The following is a 20,339-nucleotide window of genomic DNA, read 5'->3' as shown; positions in this document are numbered from 1 at the left end:
GTGAGTATTGAGAACTGTACAAAACTGCTTCACATTTTGGGTGCACTGGTTTTGGTAAATCTTCATCACCCAGAGGGTCCCACATCCCAACACAACTGAAGTGTTTGGCTCATAAAGTCAACCTCTGTCCATGTGCCTAAACCAAGAGCTGGTCACCAATCACTATTGTTACAGCATCGGAGTCCTAGATTCAAATGTCATCAAGGCCAACATCTGTATGATGATTGTTTTTATGGGACACTGAAAGCGATTTAGGAATATTCAAATTTAGCTTGAGTGTCTCTATGGGATGAGGGAGTGATATGATGACAGTCTATGTATAGTGGAGGTCTATAAATTGGCAAACTCGGCACAGGCTTAATGGTCACTTTAGCACCATGCAATATCACATTTCATCTGTAGCAAATGGATATTCATTGTCACTCGCCTCAGCTTCTCATAGCCCAGGGGTTTCAGAAACCCAACTATGGTGACCAAGGGATTGCAATACCGATTGCATTTTAACATGTATTTTCTTGGTGACACAACTCCTTCAGTTGACAGAGATTGAGCTCTTCTAAAAGAAAGGCTATAGCTCACAGGGCAAGGAGTGTGAAGATATTTCCTATTCAGCACTGATCTAATTCTGACCCAGTGCCTAATGGGGCTCACAGCTTTCCATAAGAGCACAGACATTGGAGTAAATTGAATTGAATGTCCATTAACCTATCAGTATGTTTTGGAGGGTTGGAAGAAACTAATTTAGCCAAAAGCAACCCTCTCAAACTTGGGGAGAACTTGGAGTTGTTGCCCTTGGCTTGCAAGGAAACAGGTCAGCCTACTGAGATGCCACCATAACTTGTCTTCCCTCGAAGACATTCTGCCCTCTTTAGCTCAGCAATATCTCCCTGAACAGTAGAGAAAAAAATTTAAACCTAATAAAGGTCTGTCTTCACTCAAGAACTGATAAAAAGGTTCTCTTAGGCTGGTGACATAAATCCAACTTTCATGTACCATGTACAGACTGGCCTTGGGTCTTCATATCCAAACTCAACAGCCTCATTGGCATGTGTACTACTGTAGGTGAGGAAGCTCATGGCTGGTCGAGAAATCGTGGTGTGTACATGAACCATGAAATTGGACTTGTGAAGTCGGCCTTACTTTGGAGGAACCAGCATGTCCATACATTACAAAGACATCCATTGATTTCAGTGCACACAATGTAATACTTCGTATCTCCTGTGGAGGCACTGCAGGAAAATTGAATACTCATGTCAGGTTGCCACATACATTACAGATGACCCTCTTAACAAAAAAAGACTCATCTGAAATCCACAGCCCTCTTAAGCACCACATTTATTTCTAAGTTCTCTATTTTATTTTTTTTTATCCTCCTTCCCTCATTTTCTAAACGTCTATAATGGAATCGCAGAAAATTCGAGAATCCTACAGGAACCTGTAGCACAAACGATTATGATGATTTCAGATTACGGAGCCCCAGGAGAGATATTTACAATGCTTTAAAAGCCTAACAAAATATTTTAGAATTTTTTATGTGTTACTAAACTACTCCGGCGTAAATGAAAATAACGTCGAGAAACATATTTAAAGTTACTGCTCGCTCTGCAGAGAAGGGAACGTGATTAATTGCGGCAGCAATTTGTGTTTTTTTCTCTTAATGCCGGCAAGATACATTTGGAGTTAAACTGCCACGCAGCCTCCTCTTTAAAAACTGCCGTAAACAGTTATGATGCGTCTAATTTTTCAGCATCCCAATAAATTAGACTCAATCAAGCTTTTTACGCCAACATTATCTCAGCATTACCTTGTTAGCATGGAAACCGTGGCGAAGCTGTGGAAATTATACAGCATCCTATTTTTTATTTTTTTATTTTTTATTATTCCTTCTTTACGACGCTATAATGCCACAGCTCTTTTCATCCCGGGACTCGGCTTGCTGAGTGTTTCTTAATAGGAGTTTGTAGGACTTTCATCCTCATAGCTTCCAATGGTATCCGCAGAGCAGTTGTGCCTCATGCTGTGTGCGCCATCGGAAACCCAATTCCTTTTAACAGCCGCAAGCTACACTCCTCTGCTCCCAGAGTGGACAAATAAAAGGATTATTGAGATGTGATAAATAAAACAAAAAATTCTCTTCTCTGTCAGGATATTTACAGCTCAACTGTCTCAGAAAATAAGTTAAAGCTCCGCTAGAAAAATAAAAAATAAAATCGAACGTTGTGTTTAAAGCTACTGCGTGTTTTAAAGTCTTGGCACATTTATCACCCATCCACATAAGTTTAAGATGGCTCAAGGGGACAACCGTTGAGATCCCCACTGATCCCAAGAATAGAACCTTCTAAGTCAAATGGAGAGGTAGTGCATGTGTGTGACCACCTCTCCAAAGAGTAATGGTCGAGCCCCGCTATTTACCATTCTCAAGGTCATTGAGGGTCCCAGTGATAAGACCACCAGCATGTGCCACAGACCAAAGATGTCTTAAAAGATTCTCATGGGCAATATTCCAAATTTTGTATGCAGCAAATACATTAAATAGACGTATTAAAGTCAAAATTAATCAAAATGTGGGTTACGAGTATGTTGAGTAGTACTATCTTCCTTTCCCTTCTTAGTAAATGGCCATGTACTACCTATTATTTACAGGATTACATTACACTGATTATTTGCAAAATAGAACAAGAGACCAGATAAACTTTCAGTTCATTAAGGGATCAGGTTACATGCTGCTCATAGAAGTGTATAGAGAGGGGAGAAAGCACATACACAATGTTAAAAAAATTTTGGTGTTTAATCCGCCCTCAAATCTGGATACACAGCAACACTGCTCCATGCTGCTGCCACTTATTAGGGTGTGCTAAAGAGTTAGGAGAGCAGAATCTACTCTTCTGTGTGGGAGACATCATGGCATTTATTCTCCAGCCAGTAGCTCAGGGAAATTGACAGTGAGAGAAAAACTAGTAAAAAATAAAATGACTTTAACATGTGCCTATCATTTCAAGTACCTTTTTAGAATAGGAGGTTTTTCAAGAATTTGATATTGACAAGTGGGTGTCTGACACATGACACCTCCATGATGATCTGTCAGCAGGTCCTATAGTGGCTAGATAAACACTGTATACAGAGCTGAAAAACCACAGTGCCATACACTTTGTAGTGGCCATATTTGGGTACTGCGGCTCAGGTCCTATGGATATGAATGGGAGCCGAGATGCCTCACTCAAGAACAGCCACTACACAGTGTACAGAGCGGTGCGGTTCCGACTCCATATATTGCGTCTGGCGGACCTGCTAATTGTGGGGGTTGCAGTGTGTTTTAACTCCACATATCATATAGGGATGACCCATTCTACAGATATGTCAGAAATATCAAAGTCCTGAAAAAAAACAAACATTAAGTCCTTCAAGCTGTTGGATTTAGTAGGAGAAACCAAAAATACAATAAATGCAATAGATATAAAAAAAATGATTATACAATGGACACATTTAAAAAAAAATAATCCACTTATGGCCTTTATGGGTTATTTTCATCCTTTGTATTATCAAAGGTCTATTTTTTCCAAAGAAAAAAAGATTGCAAGAGGTAAAAAAAAAATTAAAAAAAATACACAAGCGTGGGTGGTGGCGTGTGACCCAATGAGCAGAGAGTAGGAGTTTAATTCATTAACGCAACATATTTGTAGGCCTTGCATTCTAAATTGTATCATGAGCGAGCAGGAGCTTTTCCTTCTGCTCCTCATCTCTAATATTAGATAATGTCAGTAAAATGACACTTCCCTTCACCGTTTCAAAGGCCAGGCGGTGTTTACGCATTTGAGTATTTTGCATGACAAAAGCCACTCAGCGGTGAGAAAGTAATTGCTGTTTGTAAAGGCAGTCCTGTAAATATGATTTACGCACAACATTTCTTTCTTGTTATCATAGCTGTTATGTACGATCAGCCCTATTCCCCTGTGGGTTATTCATATGCTCCTCCATAATGGGGAATTTGGCAGATCTCATCTCCGGAGAGCGTCCTTTTTTCTTTTTTTTGCCCACCACGAGCTGAGGATCATGTTTTTTCTTGTTTACAGCTGACAGTGTTATTATTCTCGTTAGGACCGGGCGCTCTTATCACATTGTTGTGTTGAGCGAAGCCCTTTTTTTTTATTATTTCTTTTTTTTTTTTTCGCCTGCTTCGTTTGTGTTTGCTGGCAGAGCTTTTCTTCTCTTATTGACAGTTTGTAAAAAAAAAAGAAAAAAGAAATATGCATTAATTTGGAGTTTAAAGCATGTATCATGGTGTCTCCTTGCAGTGTTTTGCTTGAAGTTGATTAATGATAGAACCTCACTTGGGGTCGTCCTCTAGAGAGTAGGCTCGCAACTTCTGCATGTTAACTAGAAAAGCAGAACTCACATTAAGCAGTGATTACCCCCAGGTTCTTTGTGGCCTGAGAATTCCCATTTTTTACTTTTATGAAGTCTTGTTTAATCTACATTATTTGTGTCACGGTAATGTTAATATGTATTTTATTAGTATTGTTTTCTTATTTGAGCATAGACCAAACGATAGTCAAGGAAAAAAGAAAAACTCTCTATTTTGGTTCTCATAGTACAACAAAGTGATTTACAAACAATCATAAATCAGTGTAACATAGCGAGCACAAACTTTTTTAGATCAAATTTTATTTTTTATGGTTTTTATAGACCGATTTAGTATGGTTTTTGATTGTTTAGTTATTTATTGCAATCATTTTGGTTAGATTTTCCAATATAAAAATAATAGTAAATTATTGGATGCCTGGTTTAGATATTTCTTAATATCTTATTTCTCGATCTGAATCCAACTTGCATCTTATGCATACTTTACACAATCCTATTGAGTTAGAAGGGTACCCAAACATGGGCAGTCTTTCTGTAATCAGGTGTGATTCGTAGGATATCCTGGGTGGAACTGTACAATTTCCAGACAGCACTCCCACAGGTGAAATGAAGTATTGCATAGGTCTATTGAAAGCAGCGGGCTGATGTGACTGTTCTAGAGTGAGACATTCTTTTGGAGATGCTCCAGCTAATTGATGAGGGTCCTGACCCCCTCTAATAATTTGCTGCTCTCCAACAGAGTACGTGAAAATAGTTTCCCTTTTTCTAATTATGTAATCATTTTTTTTGTAATGGTACATAAAAGGGGGATATTGGTAAAGTTAAAAAAAAGTGTTTAAAAAAAGCACTCCCATCAAAGTTTTTATCCATTTAATATATTTCATTCATCAGATTATATAGCACTGTGTACTTACAATTGCTCATTTTCCCTTCTGCTCACTTAATTCTTCTCTTTTCCGTTAGTTCTGTGACATCACATGATTAAACAAAGACTAGCTGAATCCTTCTAAGTGCTATGTAGAATCAGAAACTCTCTTTTCCTTGCATGTGCCATCATTAAAACTACAATGCTACATCACTACAAAATCCCCGACAGGGGAAAGGAACAGAGAAGCTGGAACAGCAGTTGAAGAGTGGGTGGAGCTGTATGCTAGGAACTTTGCAGTGATGTAGAATTGTAGTTATAATGAAGACTCATGCAGGGAAGGGAGGCTTTCTGTCTCTACATAGAGCTTAGAAGGATTCAGCTAGTCTGTTTTTAATCAAGCGATGTCATAGATCTAATGGAAAAGAGAAGAATTAACTGGATAGAAGGACAAAATGAGCAATTGTAAGTGCACAGTGCCATATAGTATGATGACTGCAATATATTAAGAAGATTAAAAGTTTGACAGGAGTGCTTTTTTAAAGGTGAGTCAAAATATTCGTGCTGCCCTAGTCAGGTGTCCTGTTCGGTCCTCCATGTCAGCTGGACTAGAGCAGTTTTTATTTCTGCGTCTGGCACTCTTGGCCTGGCATTCTGAGAGCCTTTTCTGCTTCCTAGGCTCCATGAGGTCATGACAATAGGCATCATGCAACATCTTTATGTGTAGCACCTGGTAAGCACAATAGGCACCCATGATGTTCGGCTGAGTATGCCCGCCATGAAGGCTGACCTGATCCGGTTGTCACAGAGGACTGAACCGGACTGGATGATGGCCAAGTCTAGAGCAAATGTCTCGAAGAATCCATTACTAGACACACTCTTTAGCTAAACTAATTATTAATAATTAAGGAAAATCTTCTTACCTTGCCTCAAGTTTATAACTTGTGTGTGTTTTTTTGATGCAGGCACCACGTACACGTTAAAGAAGAACCACTGGATCCTGATGAGAACGAAGGTCCTCTTTCGCTAGTAACAACAGCGAACCACAGTCCCGACTTTGACCCGGACCGAGATTATGAAGACGAACCTGTAAATGAGGACATGGAGTAAAATCATGTGTAATTTCACAATCCTGAGAATGAAGACAGTTCAAGGCCTTGGCGATCTCTCTATTATTGTACAGTCTTGAGAGTTCCTGGCCCTAACTATCCTGACAACTTTTGACATGTGTTAACTCTTTAGTGCCATCAAGTTTCCCATTTGGGAGTATTTTTGATTTTTCTACTTTTTTTGTTGAAGAAAAAAAAAAAGAAAAAAAGGAATTTGTACTTTGTGCATTGGATCGACTTGTTTGGTACTTGCTACTTCCTCTCTCACGGTCAGCGCATCAGTGTTGTAAATTTGCTAAAAAAAAACCCAACAACTTCATTCATCACACGCGGCAGACTTTTAAGGACTGACGTTCAGCCGTAAAAAGGACACTGAGGGCATCGATATAAGCATGTGCGTCTAAACTGCAGGTCATCCCTTTTGCCCAGATTTTAGAAAAAAAAATGGATTCCAATGGACAACGTTTTTGCACAGTACTGCATGTAATTCTGATTATCACTGCCTTTAAAATCGATTCTTTTGCTTCCATATGGGATTGAGGGTGACCTTTTTTTATATATATAAATGTATGGGACAGAGGGAGAGGCATAGTAATTATCCCAAACTTCTTAATGTATTGCTTTTATTTTTATTGTACTACATCAGTTTAAGTTCTGACCTCAGGCCTCAGTTTCAAGGCCCAAGACCTCTCGGAGGCGTAATGTTTTTCTGTACTTTGTGATGAATGTTAATAGGTGTTTTTATTACATGATGCCGAATGTCCTTCAATTGTTCAATGTTTTTTTCTGTCATTGCATTGTAGTTACTTTAAGTTGTAAAATCACATTTTTTTTTTCTTTTAGACACTCAAAATAACAGACAATTTTTTTTTTTTTTTTTTTAACAAAAAGTTGCCCTTGACAGTCAACTGAAAGAGCTAGGATGAAAAAAAGTGATAGAGAAAGGCATGGCGTAGCAAAACTTCCTTCCTGTGTAGCAGTGTTTTAACTTCTCCGTCAGACGCGCCATTACGTACCAACTTTTCCTCGATGACGCAGCTTACGGCCCCCTATTTTTGCCATTAATATGTGTTAAAGTCGTAGAAGACGCTACAGGCTTTACAAAACCAGATGATGGTTTTTCGGCAAGGTCTTTGGTCATAAATTAAAAAAAAGTCATGAAAAAGAACAAGATGTAGGAACTGTTGAAAAATTTAGAAATAGGATGTGGATCAAAAAAAGTTTTTTTGAGTCATCGGATAGCCACCAAGCAATCAATATATCAATATATATATAAACCACAAATAGGAAGTAAGGTTTCAACTTGATGTAGCTTGGGACTGTTGTTTTCTCACTTTTGGGTATATTCTTTTTTTTTTTTCTTATACTAAATCATTAAAGAGAGTCATTCATTACATGCAGTGCAAAAAGATTGCCATGGTATAAATTTTTGGTGGAAAAGTGAAAAAAAAAAAAATTGGCAATGGGTGAGCCATTGCAAACTAAGGAGCATCTGCGCCCTTGAGGACGGGGTGAACTTGATAGACTGTGTGTGTTAGTCCAGGTAATTATCAAACTGCTTTAAACGGAAAAAAAAATTGCATAGTAAATAATTGCATTGTTGGCTATTTCCAGAGGCAATAAACAAATATAATTGTGCGCACCGTCATAGAACAAATAAAAATGTCTCCATCGGTTGAAGAAAAGATGAGCGTTATAAATTAGCGTTGTTGGGACATGTCTATGCTCGCGTGCATTAAGACATTGTAACAACTCCAATGTCCGAATATTGTGAAACCTTTGTATACAGTTTACGATCAGTTAAAAAAAGAGAAAAGTTTGCAGTTAAAACTTAGAAAGTCCTGCCATGCAAAGGCCAATAATTGTGTTAAAACCATGAAGATTGATAATACAGTATTTATAGAGTCTCTTTGCTAGTGAGAATATTTGGGTTGCCAGTCCATGCCAATGGGCATAATGTAGGCACAATAATTTAAGAATCGATTTTTATTTTTGCACTGTGTAGGCATGTTGTAAATAACCCCAAATAATACCATACAGCTAAGTTGTAACACATTACTGGCCAGGGGAATTGGAGATAAATTTTGATTTCCTGTGATTGGATTTTGAAAATTTCGAAAAAAAATTGAAACTTTTGAGGGTTTATTTTCAGTGTGACTTTCTACAATATATAATATTCTATACAATCCATGCCTGAAGGTTTTGTGACTTTATAAGGTCTAAATCTTTGAAAATTAAAGTCATTTTTCTTTAATCCAAAATCATTGACTTTGAAAAAGAAGGATGAAGGGACGTGACGTCAAATAGGTTTTCACGGGAGTCTGCACTTTTTAACGATTCAGATGTGCTCCGTTATTTTCCCCAACTTCTTAAAGCGCAGTTGTATCATTTTTTTCCACTTTAAACCACTTTCACCTTCTTGTCCTTTTACTTTCATACTAGGGTGGCAAAAAACCCCACTCTATCAACTGATGCTATTCAATTAGGTCAACTCTTGGCAAATTGGTTGTTGTGGGTTTCATCGCCTACAAGAACAGAATCCATTTATAATTTCACCTTTAGTCGTCAGCCCAAAAATTACCAAAGATTTTACACGATGGTAAATGACGTTGTTTGTTATATGCTTTACCTGTTTCTTAAAGCCAAATATCCTCTTGCTGATGATCAAAAAAAAAAACAAAGGTATCTAGCAAAGGATATATTGTTAATAGAGATAGACTATGGGTAGTTTATTAGGAATCTGTTAGTTTCCAGATGTATAATTTTTAGACCACCTTTTTCAAGCCAAAGTTTTTGTTTGTTTGTTTTCTTAACCCTAGGTGACCAAACCACATAAGCCTGATATATACATCAGGAAGAGTATTATCGCTTCTCCAATGTTGCTAGCCAGTGTAAGTTCTTTGCAGGCCTCCCAAACCTCTTCACATAACTGACTTTTTTTTTTCATTTATAGTTATTAAATAACTCACAATTTATGTTGCACGTGTTCTGTAACAATTATTGTTTTCGATGTTTCAAAATTGAAATGATTTGGTTACTAGTTTTTTTTTTTATGGCACATTTTTGAGGTCTGTATCGTCATCATATTAAAATAACCATCAAATGCTCAAAGCATCAGTTCCTTCTCTTATTAATGTATATATAAACTTATTTAAAGTAAAAAAATTTAAAAAAGCACTTTTTTTAGTGGTACCAAAATGTGATCTCTTAAGTAGCTCTGTCGATTCGAAATCTTACGGCACAAAAATATTTTAGAATTTTTAATTTTCTTTGTAGCGCTAAATTGGCTCCAAAAGTTGGGATGACACAATATGGTAAAACATATAGTCCCTTTCAGCTAATTTCTAACCCTTACACAATTATTATTTTTTTCATCATTAAAAGCACTCAATACTGGCCTATTTTTTTTTCCTTTTTTTTTTTTCTTTTGGCAGCTTGATTTTGGAGAGAAAAGCTTAAAAAAAAATACACAATTAAATGCCTAAAGTGATATATTATAGAACAGGGGGTTAAGTTGTTCCTTTCTGGCAAGAATAGTTGGGGCGTAAGTAAAAACTCATTAGCATGTATTAAAGTTAGTAAGCATACCTCAACCAAGCCCTTTCTGGAATGAATAAAAACACAAAATACATTTCACTAAGTTGCACTTAACTGTATGTCTTGCATGCTCGGTTTACAACATATTTAACTAAAAAAAAAAATAAAAATAAAAAATGAAAAAAAATTAAGCATTCACATATCATGCAAGTGTTGAACTTGTTTAACGACCAACTGAAAACTCAGGCTTTTATCATGCAGCAAACGCCACTATATATATATATTTTTATTTCATTTTTTGGGAAAAAAAGAGGTTGTTAATTTCAGATCCCCATAATGTACATATATTGTCTGCATAACCATTTGTATTTAAAAGTTGTGGGAAGAGGGAAGAGGGGAGGGATCAGGTTATCAACATATTTTATTTTTTTTCCCATTTAAAAAAAATCCTTGCAAGGAATAAAAGCATTTTCGTTTGTCAAACACCATTGCTTTGTTGTGCAACTGCTTTATAACTATACTAAAAAAAATAGCTTTGAAGAAAAAAAAAAAAACCTACTGTATGTAACTATTGCAGATAACTCACTGCATATGTATAATATTTAGTTATCCCAGCTTAAAAAAATAAAAATAATGGATGAAGTTTGCTGACACGGTGGGAGAAATTCCCTGACTAATTTGCTTTTCAAACTGTAACATAGCTGACATGTTTTTTTTCTATCATGGATCAATGAAATTTGTACAGTTTTTGTGTTTTTGACCCCCTCCCACCCTCAATTTTTTTTTCCCCAACCATCCTCCTTTGTTTAATTTACCACTGCCTTTTTTGGCCGTCTTAAAAAAAAAAATAATTAAAAATTTAACAAAAAAAGTTCATATGTTTAAAAAAACAAAAACAAAACATATATATATATCTATATGAAAAAAAAAAAAAGTTGTTTTAAAGTGTTTTCTCCTCCTGCAGTAAATATTTTGCATGACGAATCCTGGGCTCACACTTTCAAAAGTTTATCAGTGAAGTCTTGAATAATTAAACTGGGAGTGTCAAACTATTAAACTTTTTGTATTAAAAACAAAACAAAAAAACTTTACAAAAGGTGCCAAGATGTAAAGACAATTTGTTACATGTTTTTTTTTTTCTTTCTTTATTCTCAAAGAAGAGCGTACATTAGAAAAAATAGTACCATGTATCAGGTAAACTGCTGTCAGGAATGAGTTGAACAAAGCCTTTTTTTTTTTTAGTTTCCATGCATTGTTAAAATTGTCAGATACGGAGTTAAAGGAAAAACTAGAAATCGGGGCTTGGGTTGATTGGATTTCTTTTTTTTTTATTTTGTGTGTTGACTTTTTTTTTTTAAACTTTTCACAGTTTGATTTGACAATTATTGTGTTTATCATAATCTGTTTTTTTGTCTTCAAAAATTTAAAAATGTTAAAATAAGTTAAAGGAAAAAACAAAAAAAACTGCCAAAATGCTGATTGAACCTCGAAATACTTTTTTTTTTTTTTTTTTTTTTAAAGCATAGCTCAATTATTATTTTTTTTTTTAATCATAAATCTATTTGGATTTTGTTAAAAACTTTTTGAACTTTTGTTTAAACTTGGTCCACATTCTTCTGACGACCAATAAGCCTCGATGACAATGGTACAGTCTGGACTGTTAGCATGGTGCTTCATGTGTAATTGCTGCCAGTAATTTTTGTTGTTTTGAAAAGGCATAAAAGAAACTCATTCCTCACATCAACTGTAATTTCATCATTCCATGTCTGTTGACACAGACAATAAAAAATGTTGTGTAGTCAGTACTGATAACTGACAGTATAGCATTCTCAAATGCAATAAAATGCTGGTTGTTCACACTGGTAGTTTTGAGTCGTCCTGTCTTTTCATGTCTTTCGATTGAAAGGCCACTGGACTGAGAAATTCATATCATGGATTTGTGATCTACGCATTAAAGGAAAACACAAATATTATGTGATACCTCAGTGATCTCAACAGTTCCCTTGAAATGGATCTATCCTTCTCTTGTGAATATCCTTGTAGTCCGCAAACACGTCTGAGATGAAGAATCCACTAAATAAAATATAAAATAAACGAAAACTTAGAACTTTTGTCTTTTTCTTTAAAGAAAAAAAAAATTACATTTACGTTAATTAGGTCATTAATGAATTTCTATTAAAGGGATTGTCCGGGACTTTAACTTTGAGGGCCTATCCATATGCTAGGTCATCCATGTCTGATTGGTGGGGGTGCGACACCTGCTGATCTGTTCCCAGTGTCAGAGGTGACCAAAATGTCTCAGTCGACGGAATAGTGGCAGCAGCCGGGTACAGCACATCCACTCCCTATTGATTTGAATAGGTGGCGGAAGTGCAGTACCCGGCCGCGGCCACTATACAGTCAACGGAGCTGTTCAGCTCCATAACTGAGACATTCCCTCGGGAACAGCTGATCAGAAGGGGTGCCGGATTTCGCACCCCACCGATCAGACATTGATTATTACCTCTCCCATCAATCTTAGATTCCCGGACAACCTCTTTAAAATTTATAGAATATCAGTTTTTATTTTTTTGTACTTTTCAGAACAAAAAAATGTGTTGTGACTGTTGTAATTTTTTTCTTGTTTTGTGGCTGAAATTATAGTTGGGGTATCCCCAAAAAAAGGTGTGTGTGTATAATAAAAAAATAAAAAAAAAATATATATATTTTTTGCACAAGGTCATCTTAAGGGGAATCTGTCAGCAAGTTTTTGCTATGTAATCAGAGCACCATGATGTAGGAGGGGAGACACTGATTCCAGCGATATCACTTACACTATGTTTTGTTGTTTCAATACAATGTTTTATTAGCAGGAGATGATCACCATGAGACAACTGGGCTCGTGTATCCTAGTCCAACCACTGATTAGCAGCTCTCTCTCACTATACAAAGTACATAGAAAGCGGTTTTGTAGGTGAGGTTATACACAGATCAATTTCAGAGATCTGTTCGATCTGCAGCAGAGAAAACGGTGTCTCCATCATGACTGCTGTACACATTAAACCAAGTGATACATCGCTGGAATCAGGGCTTAGTCCCTATATCATACTAATGTCAGATTGCATAGTAAAACCTGCAGACAGATTCCCTTTAAATAATCGGGTGTTGTAGTTCGATTGGAATGGGACAAGTATTACCATGTATAAAATGATCATTCACTTTAATTATGTAACAGTCTTAGGAACACACTCGATAGATTATTTCCTAGAATAGAATATTCCAGAGGAAAAAAAAAATCAGGGTTATTCTATAAATAACATAAATGTGTCTTAAGTGATGAAAACCCTTTTTAGTTAAAAGAATCATCCTAAATGTAAAATTACCACGGTTTGTCCCACTGCTGGGCCCTGTCACACCTTAGAATCAGGCGCTAGAGATAATCGAATCATTGGAAATTCGAATTGAACTTATTCAAACCGCATGAAAGATTTTTGAAAAATTTTCCAAACCTGGTCACCACGATTCACAGGTACTCCATTTGACTTGAAAATATGTGTATAACATTCTGAGGTCTCTTAGGACTGTGTTCAACCCCTTTCAATCTCTTTAATGCTAAAACAGCTATAATATTATCAACGCGACCTCACCAAAGAAACGGATACTAACCGGTAGTAACCAAAAGCCCCATTTAATAACACAGTGCACTGACAGATTTTTCCTTTTTTTCTTTTAAATAAAAAAAATGATTCAAAATATTATCCCTCTTAGTAATTTGTGATGACACAGGCCATCCTGTACAGAACACTGACTGATGGCGTCGCTGTCAGAGGTAGCATCATCCTGCTGTGACAGAGATGATTGAGTGCCATAATTTCCATAGTGCCCTCCATTTACACACAAATAATATGTTGGCCAGAGGCAAAAGGAGGCCAATTATGATTTTTGTTTAGTTGTACTACTGCCTAGACGGCTGTTAGAAGTAGTGGTGGTGTAGCTGCTAGCAGCTCCCATATTCTTAGCTGTGGTGAGAATTTTATATTTTCTTTTACACTACCCATTGTCACTTTTCCTTTAACCATACAAATTGTACACCACCACAACTTTAGACAATCTGTTCAACCCCAATTATTCAACTCTTTCCAAAATAGATGTAACAAGAACTGCTAGGTAGGTAGATACAAAAAGATAATTGTGGCAGCAGACCTAGACCCCAGTATAGGTGTAGAGTATACAGTTGTCAAATTGGACTAGTAAAGTAGGTGTGAAAAAAACATGCACAGTTAAAGGCCTACATTTTTATTTTCAATAAAACTTAACTCTCTTCCCCAAAATGACTAAGTAGGTACAATACCATAAACTAACACCTGCATTATGGCACTGTGCTGATGTCAAATTTGAATACTAAAACAGATGTCCAAAAAATAAAATAATTGCTTTTGACACAGACACTTTGGTGAGGTTGAGAATTTAAAAAAATAATTATTCCCCCTTCACAAAAATTATTGTGCAACATATGTAAAAACTTTGTACGGTCACTTGCAACAATCAAGCAGATTTTTATTGTGCTGCCTTGTTGCTGCTGCTTTCTAGTGCATAAAGAATGAAGAAAAAAATGTGTAATTGTAATTTAAATGGAGCAGTACAAATGCCAGACACACCATATCACTTATCGATCACCCTAAGTCTGGTACCTCTCCTATGTTTCTCTCCCCTATAAACTGTATCTCTGAATTAGTCAGATTCTACTACACCATATCTTCTTCAGTGCTGCAACTGTCTGGAGTATTTGTCCAGTGTTTCATGGGTTCTCTCTCTCTATTTCTGAGCTGTAACATCCTCTTACTTATCCTAAAATCATCCTAATTTGCCTGCTGCATTCCCTGCCTGCGCTTTTATACAGGCTATGATAGTCCCCCTTTGCTTCAAGGCATTATGGGGTAGCCAGAGTCTGAGGTCATGCGAGCTGTTTCTGACTGATGCAGTCTTCTGCAATGTGTAAAAGGTGGCTGACATTTTTCTGGTAATCAACACAAATATGATCACAAATTGTTTGAATTTGCTGGAACCTGCAATTTTCATAAAATTTTACTCAGATTCAATTTTCATAGAATTGATTTGATCATTTTTCTCAGACACTCAACACAAAACTACCTAACCAAGAGAAAAGATAAAAGCTTCCCCCAGTATCTATAAAAAAAATAAATAAATCTGGGTTCCATGACAAAACAAAGCCATGTATCAGTTTCCTCAGAGCTCTTTCTCCAGAGTAACATCCCCAGTCACAGCAAGTGTGAAGGCTATAAAGCCAATAGCATTCACCTATCACATGTGTATGGCATAATTATATTTGCGAGCTTCTACCATCATCACATTATCTAGCATTGCATAAATGAAACGTAAATCTATAAAGTACAAAGTGCCTTACAAAAAATGTGTGTCGGTATCCCCAGTGCCAGAAATGTAAAGTATCAGTCGGTATCCCCAGTGCCAGCAGCAGAATGTCTTAGTCGGTATCCCCAGTGCCAGCAGTGGAATGCGTCAGTTGGTATCCCCACTGCCAGCAGCAAAATAGCTGTCGGTATCCCCAGTGCCAGCAGTGGAATGTGTGTCGGTATCCCCAGTGCTAGCAGCGGAATGCATCAGTATCCCCAGTGCCAGGAGCGGAATGTGTCGGTATCCCCAGTGCTAGCAATGGAATGTGTTAGTCGGTATCCCCAGTGCCAGCAGCGGAATGTGTGTCGGTATCCCACTACCAGCAGCAGAATGTGTCGGTATCCCCAGTTCCAGCAATGGAATGTGTCAGTCAGTATCCGTAGGGCCAGCAGAGGAATGTGTCAGTTGGTATCCCCCAGTGCCAGCAGCGGAATGCGTCAGTATCCCCAGTGCCAGCAGAGGAATGTGTCAGTTGGTATCCCCAGTGCCAGCAGCGGAATGTGTGTCGGTATCCCCAGTGCCAGCAGCGGAATGCGTCAGTATCCCCAGTGTCAGTCGGTATCCCCAGTGCCAGTAGCGGAATGTGTCAGTCGGTATCCCCAGTGCCAGTAGCGGAATGTGTCAGTCGGTATCCCCAGTGCCAGCAGCGGAATGTGTCAGTTGGTATCCCCACTGCCAGCAGCGGAATGTGTGTCAGTATCCCCAGTGTCAGCAGCGGAATGTGTCTGTTGGTATGCCCACTGCCAGCAGCAGAATGTGTGTCGGCATCCCCAGTGCCAGCAATGGAATGTGTCGGTATCCGCAGTGCCAGCAGAGGAATGTGTCAGTTGGTATCCCCAATGCCAGCAGCGGAATGTGTGTCGGTATCCCCAGTGCCAGCAGCGGAATGTGTGTCGGTATCCCCAGTGCTAGCAGCGGAATGTGTGTCGGTATCCCCAGTGCCAGCAGCGGAATGTGTGTCGGTATCCCCAGTGCTAGCAGCGGAATGTGTGTCGGTATCCCCAGTGCTAGCAGCAGAATGCGTCAGTGCCAGGAGCAAAATGTGTCAATCGGTATCCCCAATGCCACCTTTTTAGGTTATGTACACAAAGTTCTTTGGAGAGGTGGAAAATCATGAGCTTTAGTGTCTAAACTTTTACCGAGTTTTCCCAGAGAAAGCCACTTCAGGTAGAGGCCGCTGCTTGTTTGCCAGAGGCAGCTTTGCCAGCGGATTTGCCATCATTCTTGCAGCACCGCCAGCATCTTTCTCTCTTGGCTGTGAAGTATAGGCAGTGGGTGGCTTCCAAGCGGAAGATGCCCGAATAATGAGCATGTAACTTCTTTTAACCGCTTCAGAGTTTGCGACCCCTGAGGCATTTAAAATAAGTGACATAACAGACCAAGTGCACAATGATTTTATTTCGATGGGGCACCTCTGTGGGGCATTTCTGGTGGATTCCGGGTGGAATCTGCTTGACAAAAAACATGTGTGCACATAACCTTAGGGAGTTTTTGAATTATCTCACTTATCCACTATAATTCAGGTGTAAGGTTACCTTCCCTATACTAAACATTTGTGGAAATCAAAGTTCAGCGCTACACAGGAAATTATAAAATTGTTTTGATTAACGGAGGTACATGACAATTAGTGAAAAAAAATTGGCACAGCACAACAATTCCTCATTTTTTTTATAAATGCAAAACTACATATGGATCCTGCAAAGTGAACTCCTAATAAAAGGAGGACGAATCAGGAGGAGGTGCCTGACACCCGAGAGCTCCTCCCTAGGAAAAAATAATGTGATAATCATAAAACGACCCCCCCAGAAGATTAAAAAAACTGAGGTTTTTAGAACCCGCCCGAAAAATTATCTTGAAGGTCCCCCCTACGTGTATCGAGAATATGTACAAGTATAAATGTAACTGTAATCTTAGTTGATATCATTGCACATATCAGAAAGGTCTAGTACGTTAGTTGTGAATTATCTTATAAGAAGTCAATTTTTTTGGTTCCAAAATTCAAATTGGGTTGTCTTCTGCTGGACCTTTGGTTGTCTGTTTTATTAGTGACCCAATATTGTGTCAGAGCTGCAGAAGATTTGAGTCAATTTTCCAAAATTCGGCTTGGGCAGGTTTGCTCAATTGTGGAGGGGAAGGTAGCAATTTACACCAAATAAACTTTGAGTGATTGGAATCTACAAAGGAAGGAAATTTGTTAAGTAAATACGACATTCCTATGCTCTCCTCTATTCAGCTCTCTCCATACCGTTCCCGCTGCCCCCATCTTCTGCTTGGTTCCTCTTCCCCCTTCTTCTCCGTCTGGCCATTTCTGGGTCATTTTTCTTAGGCGTTGGCCATTGACTATGCTCCATGCAGTCCCGTGGGATGCAATAGACATCATAGACGTTAATGGTTTGTGTTCCACCCAACATGACTACGTTAGGCCAAGTCAACAAAAGACCCAGAAATGGCCAAAAGGAGACAGCAACTGGAGAGGAGCTGATCGGAGGATAGGGCAGACTCAATGGCAGGCAAGTTTGATTTCTCTCACCCCTTCCCTGTCCTCAGAATCAAGCAAAATGGCACCCAACTGGGCACCTTTTTGCAGGTTTCATGCAAATCAAATCTCTCCAAAATTTGGATTACGGCAAATACAAATTTTTGGGGGAAATTACAATTTTCTCATTTCTAAGCTTGAGTCCGCTGTTCTTCTGGGGGGTGCCAAAGTGAGCTAGGTATATTCATGGAGCATTACCAATCTTTTCTATGTCATGGTCGCTCCTAACTATTCAGTTTAGAGATTTTATCACTACCATCTGGCCAATTTCCCTTCTTCATTAAATAAGATAAAAACTAATAATGGTAGATTTTCTATTTTTACCCCCTTGATATGAATCCAATCGGCAAATGCTTTGAAAATCTTGGAATATCTTCATTTTATATCTGCAGCTTGCGATTAAAGAAAAAAAAACAGGCACCAAACAAAAGCATTGTATTAGATGGCGCTACACACACACACACGCAATAATGAAGTTCAATTAAGCTCTGCACTGACGATGCTAAAGGTTAATTAACAGTGGAATCACTGGTGCTTATCTGATAACGAGAGTACATTTTAGCGAGATGGATCCTCACTGCAACCTCAGGATATTCAGACACAGAACCAGCCTTAGCCTTTTCTCCGAGATTTAAAGGACTGTAAACCTCAAAACAGGCTTTTCCGTCAATTAAGTCAATAAAATATAGAAGTGGTCGGTGTTTTTACACAAAACCCGCCAACGCCTGTGATGTCAAATTTGCATTTCCTTTGGAAAAAAAAAATTCAGGGTCAGCTTCTGATAGAACTTTTCTGCTGCATTATCCCTCCTGGAAAGGTATGAATAATTAATTAACTAACTGGGCATCTACGTGTCTATAGGGTGTGTCCCTACATATTTTGTCTGTCAAATCATTGTGACTCATTAAAGGAATTCTGTCCCCCCAAAAGAAAATTAAATCACTTATACAGTCCCACAAGGGACTTAGACTCTATAAAACTTGAAACGGTAGTACAGATTTACCATTTTTAATTTTACACAAAAAAGAGGGCTCCTCGGTGCACCCCTTGCACCGAAATGGGCCCAGTGCATCTTTCCGCTCCCTCATTTAGCATCTTACGTACCTCCCCTCTATATTTGTTGACCATATTTGCTCGGTGAAATCAAGCCCTGCCTGAATTGAAGCCTGCACGTTCGCACCGATACTGCAGGAAACCAGTGAGCATGAGCAAACACACTGATAGATCGGACATGCTCTCATACCTCTGTCTATAGTCCCCTTTGTCCACCATTTCAAGATGACTCATGAAAGTAGTTGGACTGTCAGTCCCTTAGAAATGAATGTGGCAGCAGTCGCGCATGCGCATTTGCACTTTATTCACAGGGAAGTTTGGTTCTCTTGTGATCGGTGTGGGTCCCAAGGGTCGCATGCCCAGTGATCATCCAAAGGATGGGAGATTAAGGGGATGATCACAGTATGATCACTCGTACCACGGTCCCCTGTGTAAATGGAGGGGTTGTACGCATGTGTAACCACCACTTCTTTGTGACTAATGGAGATATTCAGGCTGCGAGCGCACATGCTAACAGTCATGCACACACTCTATCGTGGGGACCCTCCTTATTGGAGCATCCACCGGATGGGAGATTAATGTATAATCATGAATGCGCACAACCACTTAATTTACCAACAGTTATACATTAATCTCCCATCCTGTGGATGATTGCTGGGGATGTGACCATTGGGACCCCAACTGTCAGGGGGGTCCCAAAGTCCTTTGTGTGATGGGGTGACCATTTGGGTATCTCCATCAGTCACATAGAAGTGATGATTCCGCACATGCACAAGTGCTTCGTTTACCAGCTATCACTTCTGTGTGTCTGATGGAGATACCCGAGCTGTCAACCCCTTCACACAGAGGACTTTGAGACCCTCCAAATAAAGTTGTTTTCTGAGGGTCACACAGTACCCCCCCAGCGATCATCCACAGGATGGCAGATTAATGACACCAAAGTCCCCTGTGTAAATGAAGGGGTAGTGGGCATGCGTAACCAACTCTTCTATGCAAATAGCCAAGCTGTCAACTCCTTAGACACAAATGGAGCAGAGGTCATGCATGCACACATTGGACTTTGGGACCCTCCTGATCAGTTGGGGTTTCAGTGGTTGTACCCCTAGTGATCATCTACTGGTTAGGAGATTAATGTATGAATGATTGCTGGTACCAAAATCCTCTGTATAAGTGCGCATGCGTGACCACCACTTATTTAGGACCAAGACACCCGAGTCAAAAAACCCTTCACACATCGGAGCCTTCCTGATTGGTTGGGATCCCAATAATTGTATCCTCAGGATAATTGATTTAGTGGGAAAACCTCTTTAAGGTCTCCTTCATTTATTAAGGAAATACTAAAACAAAATTGAAAATTTGAGCTTTCCTTTTAACGGCTTCCACCTTCCATCAAGATTCCTATTGGAAATTAAAACAGCTATTTAAAGGGTATATATTAAAACAATCACACTGGCGCTCACCCTGAAAG

General features: G+C 38.6%; 1 protein-coding gene across 19 annotated transcripts in view; it reads left to right on the top strand.

Annotated features, from left to right (window-relative positions):
• The window catches only part of FOXP1 (forkhead box P1), a 734,927-nt gene extending 723,192 nt beyond the window's left edge, over positions 1-11,735 (top strand). For all 19 annotated transcript variants that reach the window (XM_077276201.1, XM_077276197.1, XM_077276196.1 and 16 more), the window contains one exon: positions 6,190-11,735. In XM_077276201.1, the coding sequence (XP_077132316.1) occupies positions 6,190-6,334 (145 nt within the window). In that variant the 3' untranslated portion in view covers positions 6,335-11,735. The remainder of the gene's footprint in view (positions 1-6,189) is intronic.
• The last annotated feature ends 8,604 nt before the right edge of the window (positions 11,736-20,339 follow it).

The sequence above is a fragment of the Ranitomeya variabilis genome, chromosome 8 (assembly GCF_051348905.1).
Source record: "Ranitomeya variabilis isolate aRanVar5 chromosome 8, aRanVar5.hap1, whole genome shotgun sequence".
Classification (NCBI taxonomy): Eukaryota; Metazoa; Chordata; class Amphibia; order Anura; family Dendrobatidae; genus Ranitomeya; species Ranitomeya variabilis.
The sequence above is the reverse complement of the archived record's forward strand: the minus strand, read 5'-3'. Positions and strand labels throughout refer to the sequence as shown.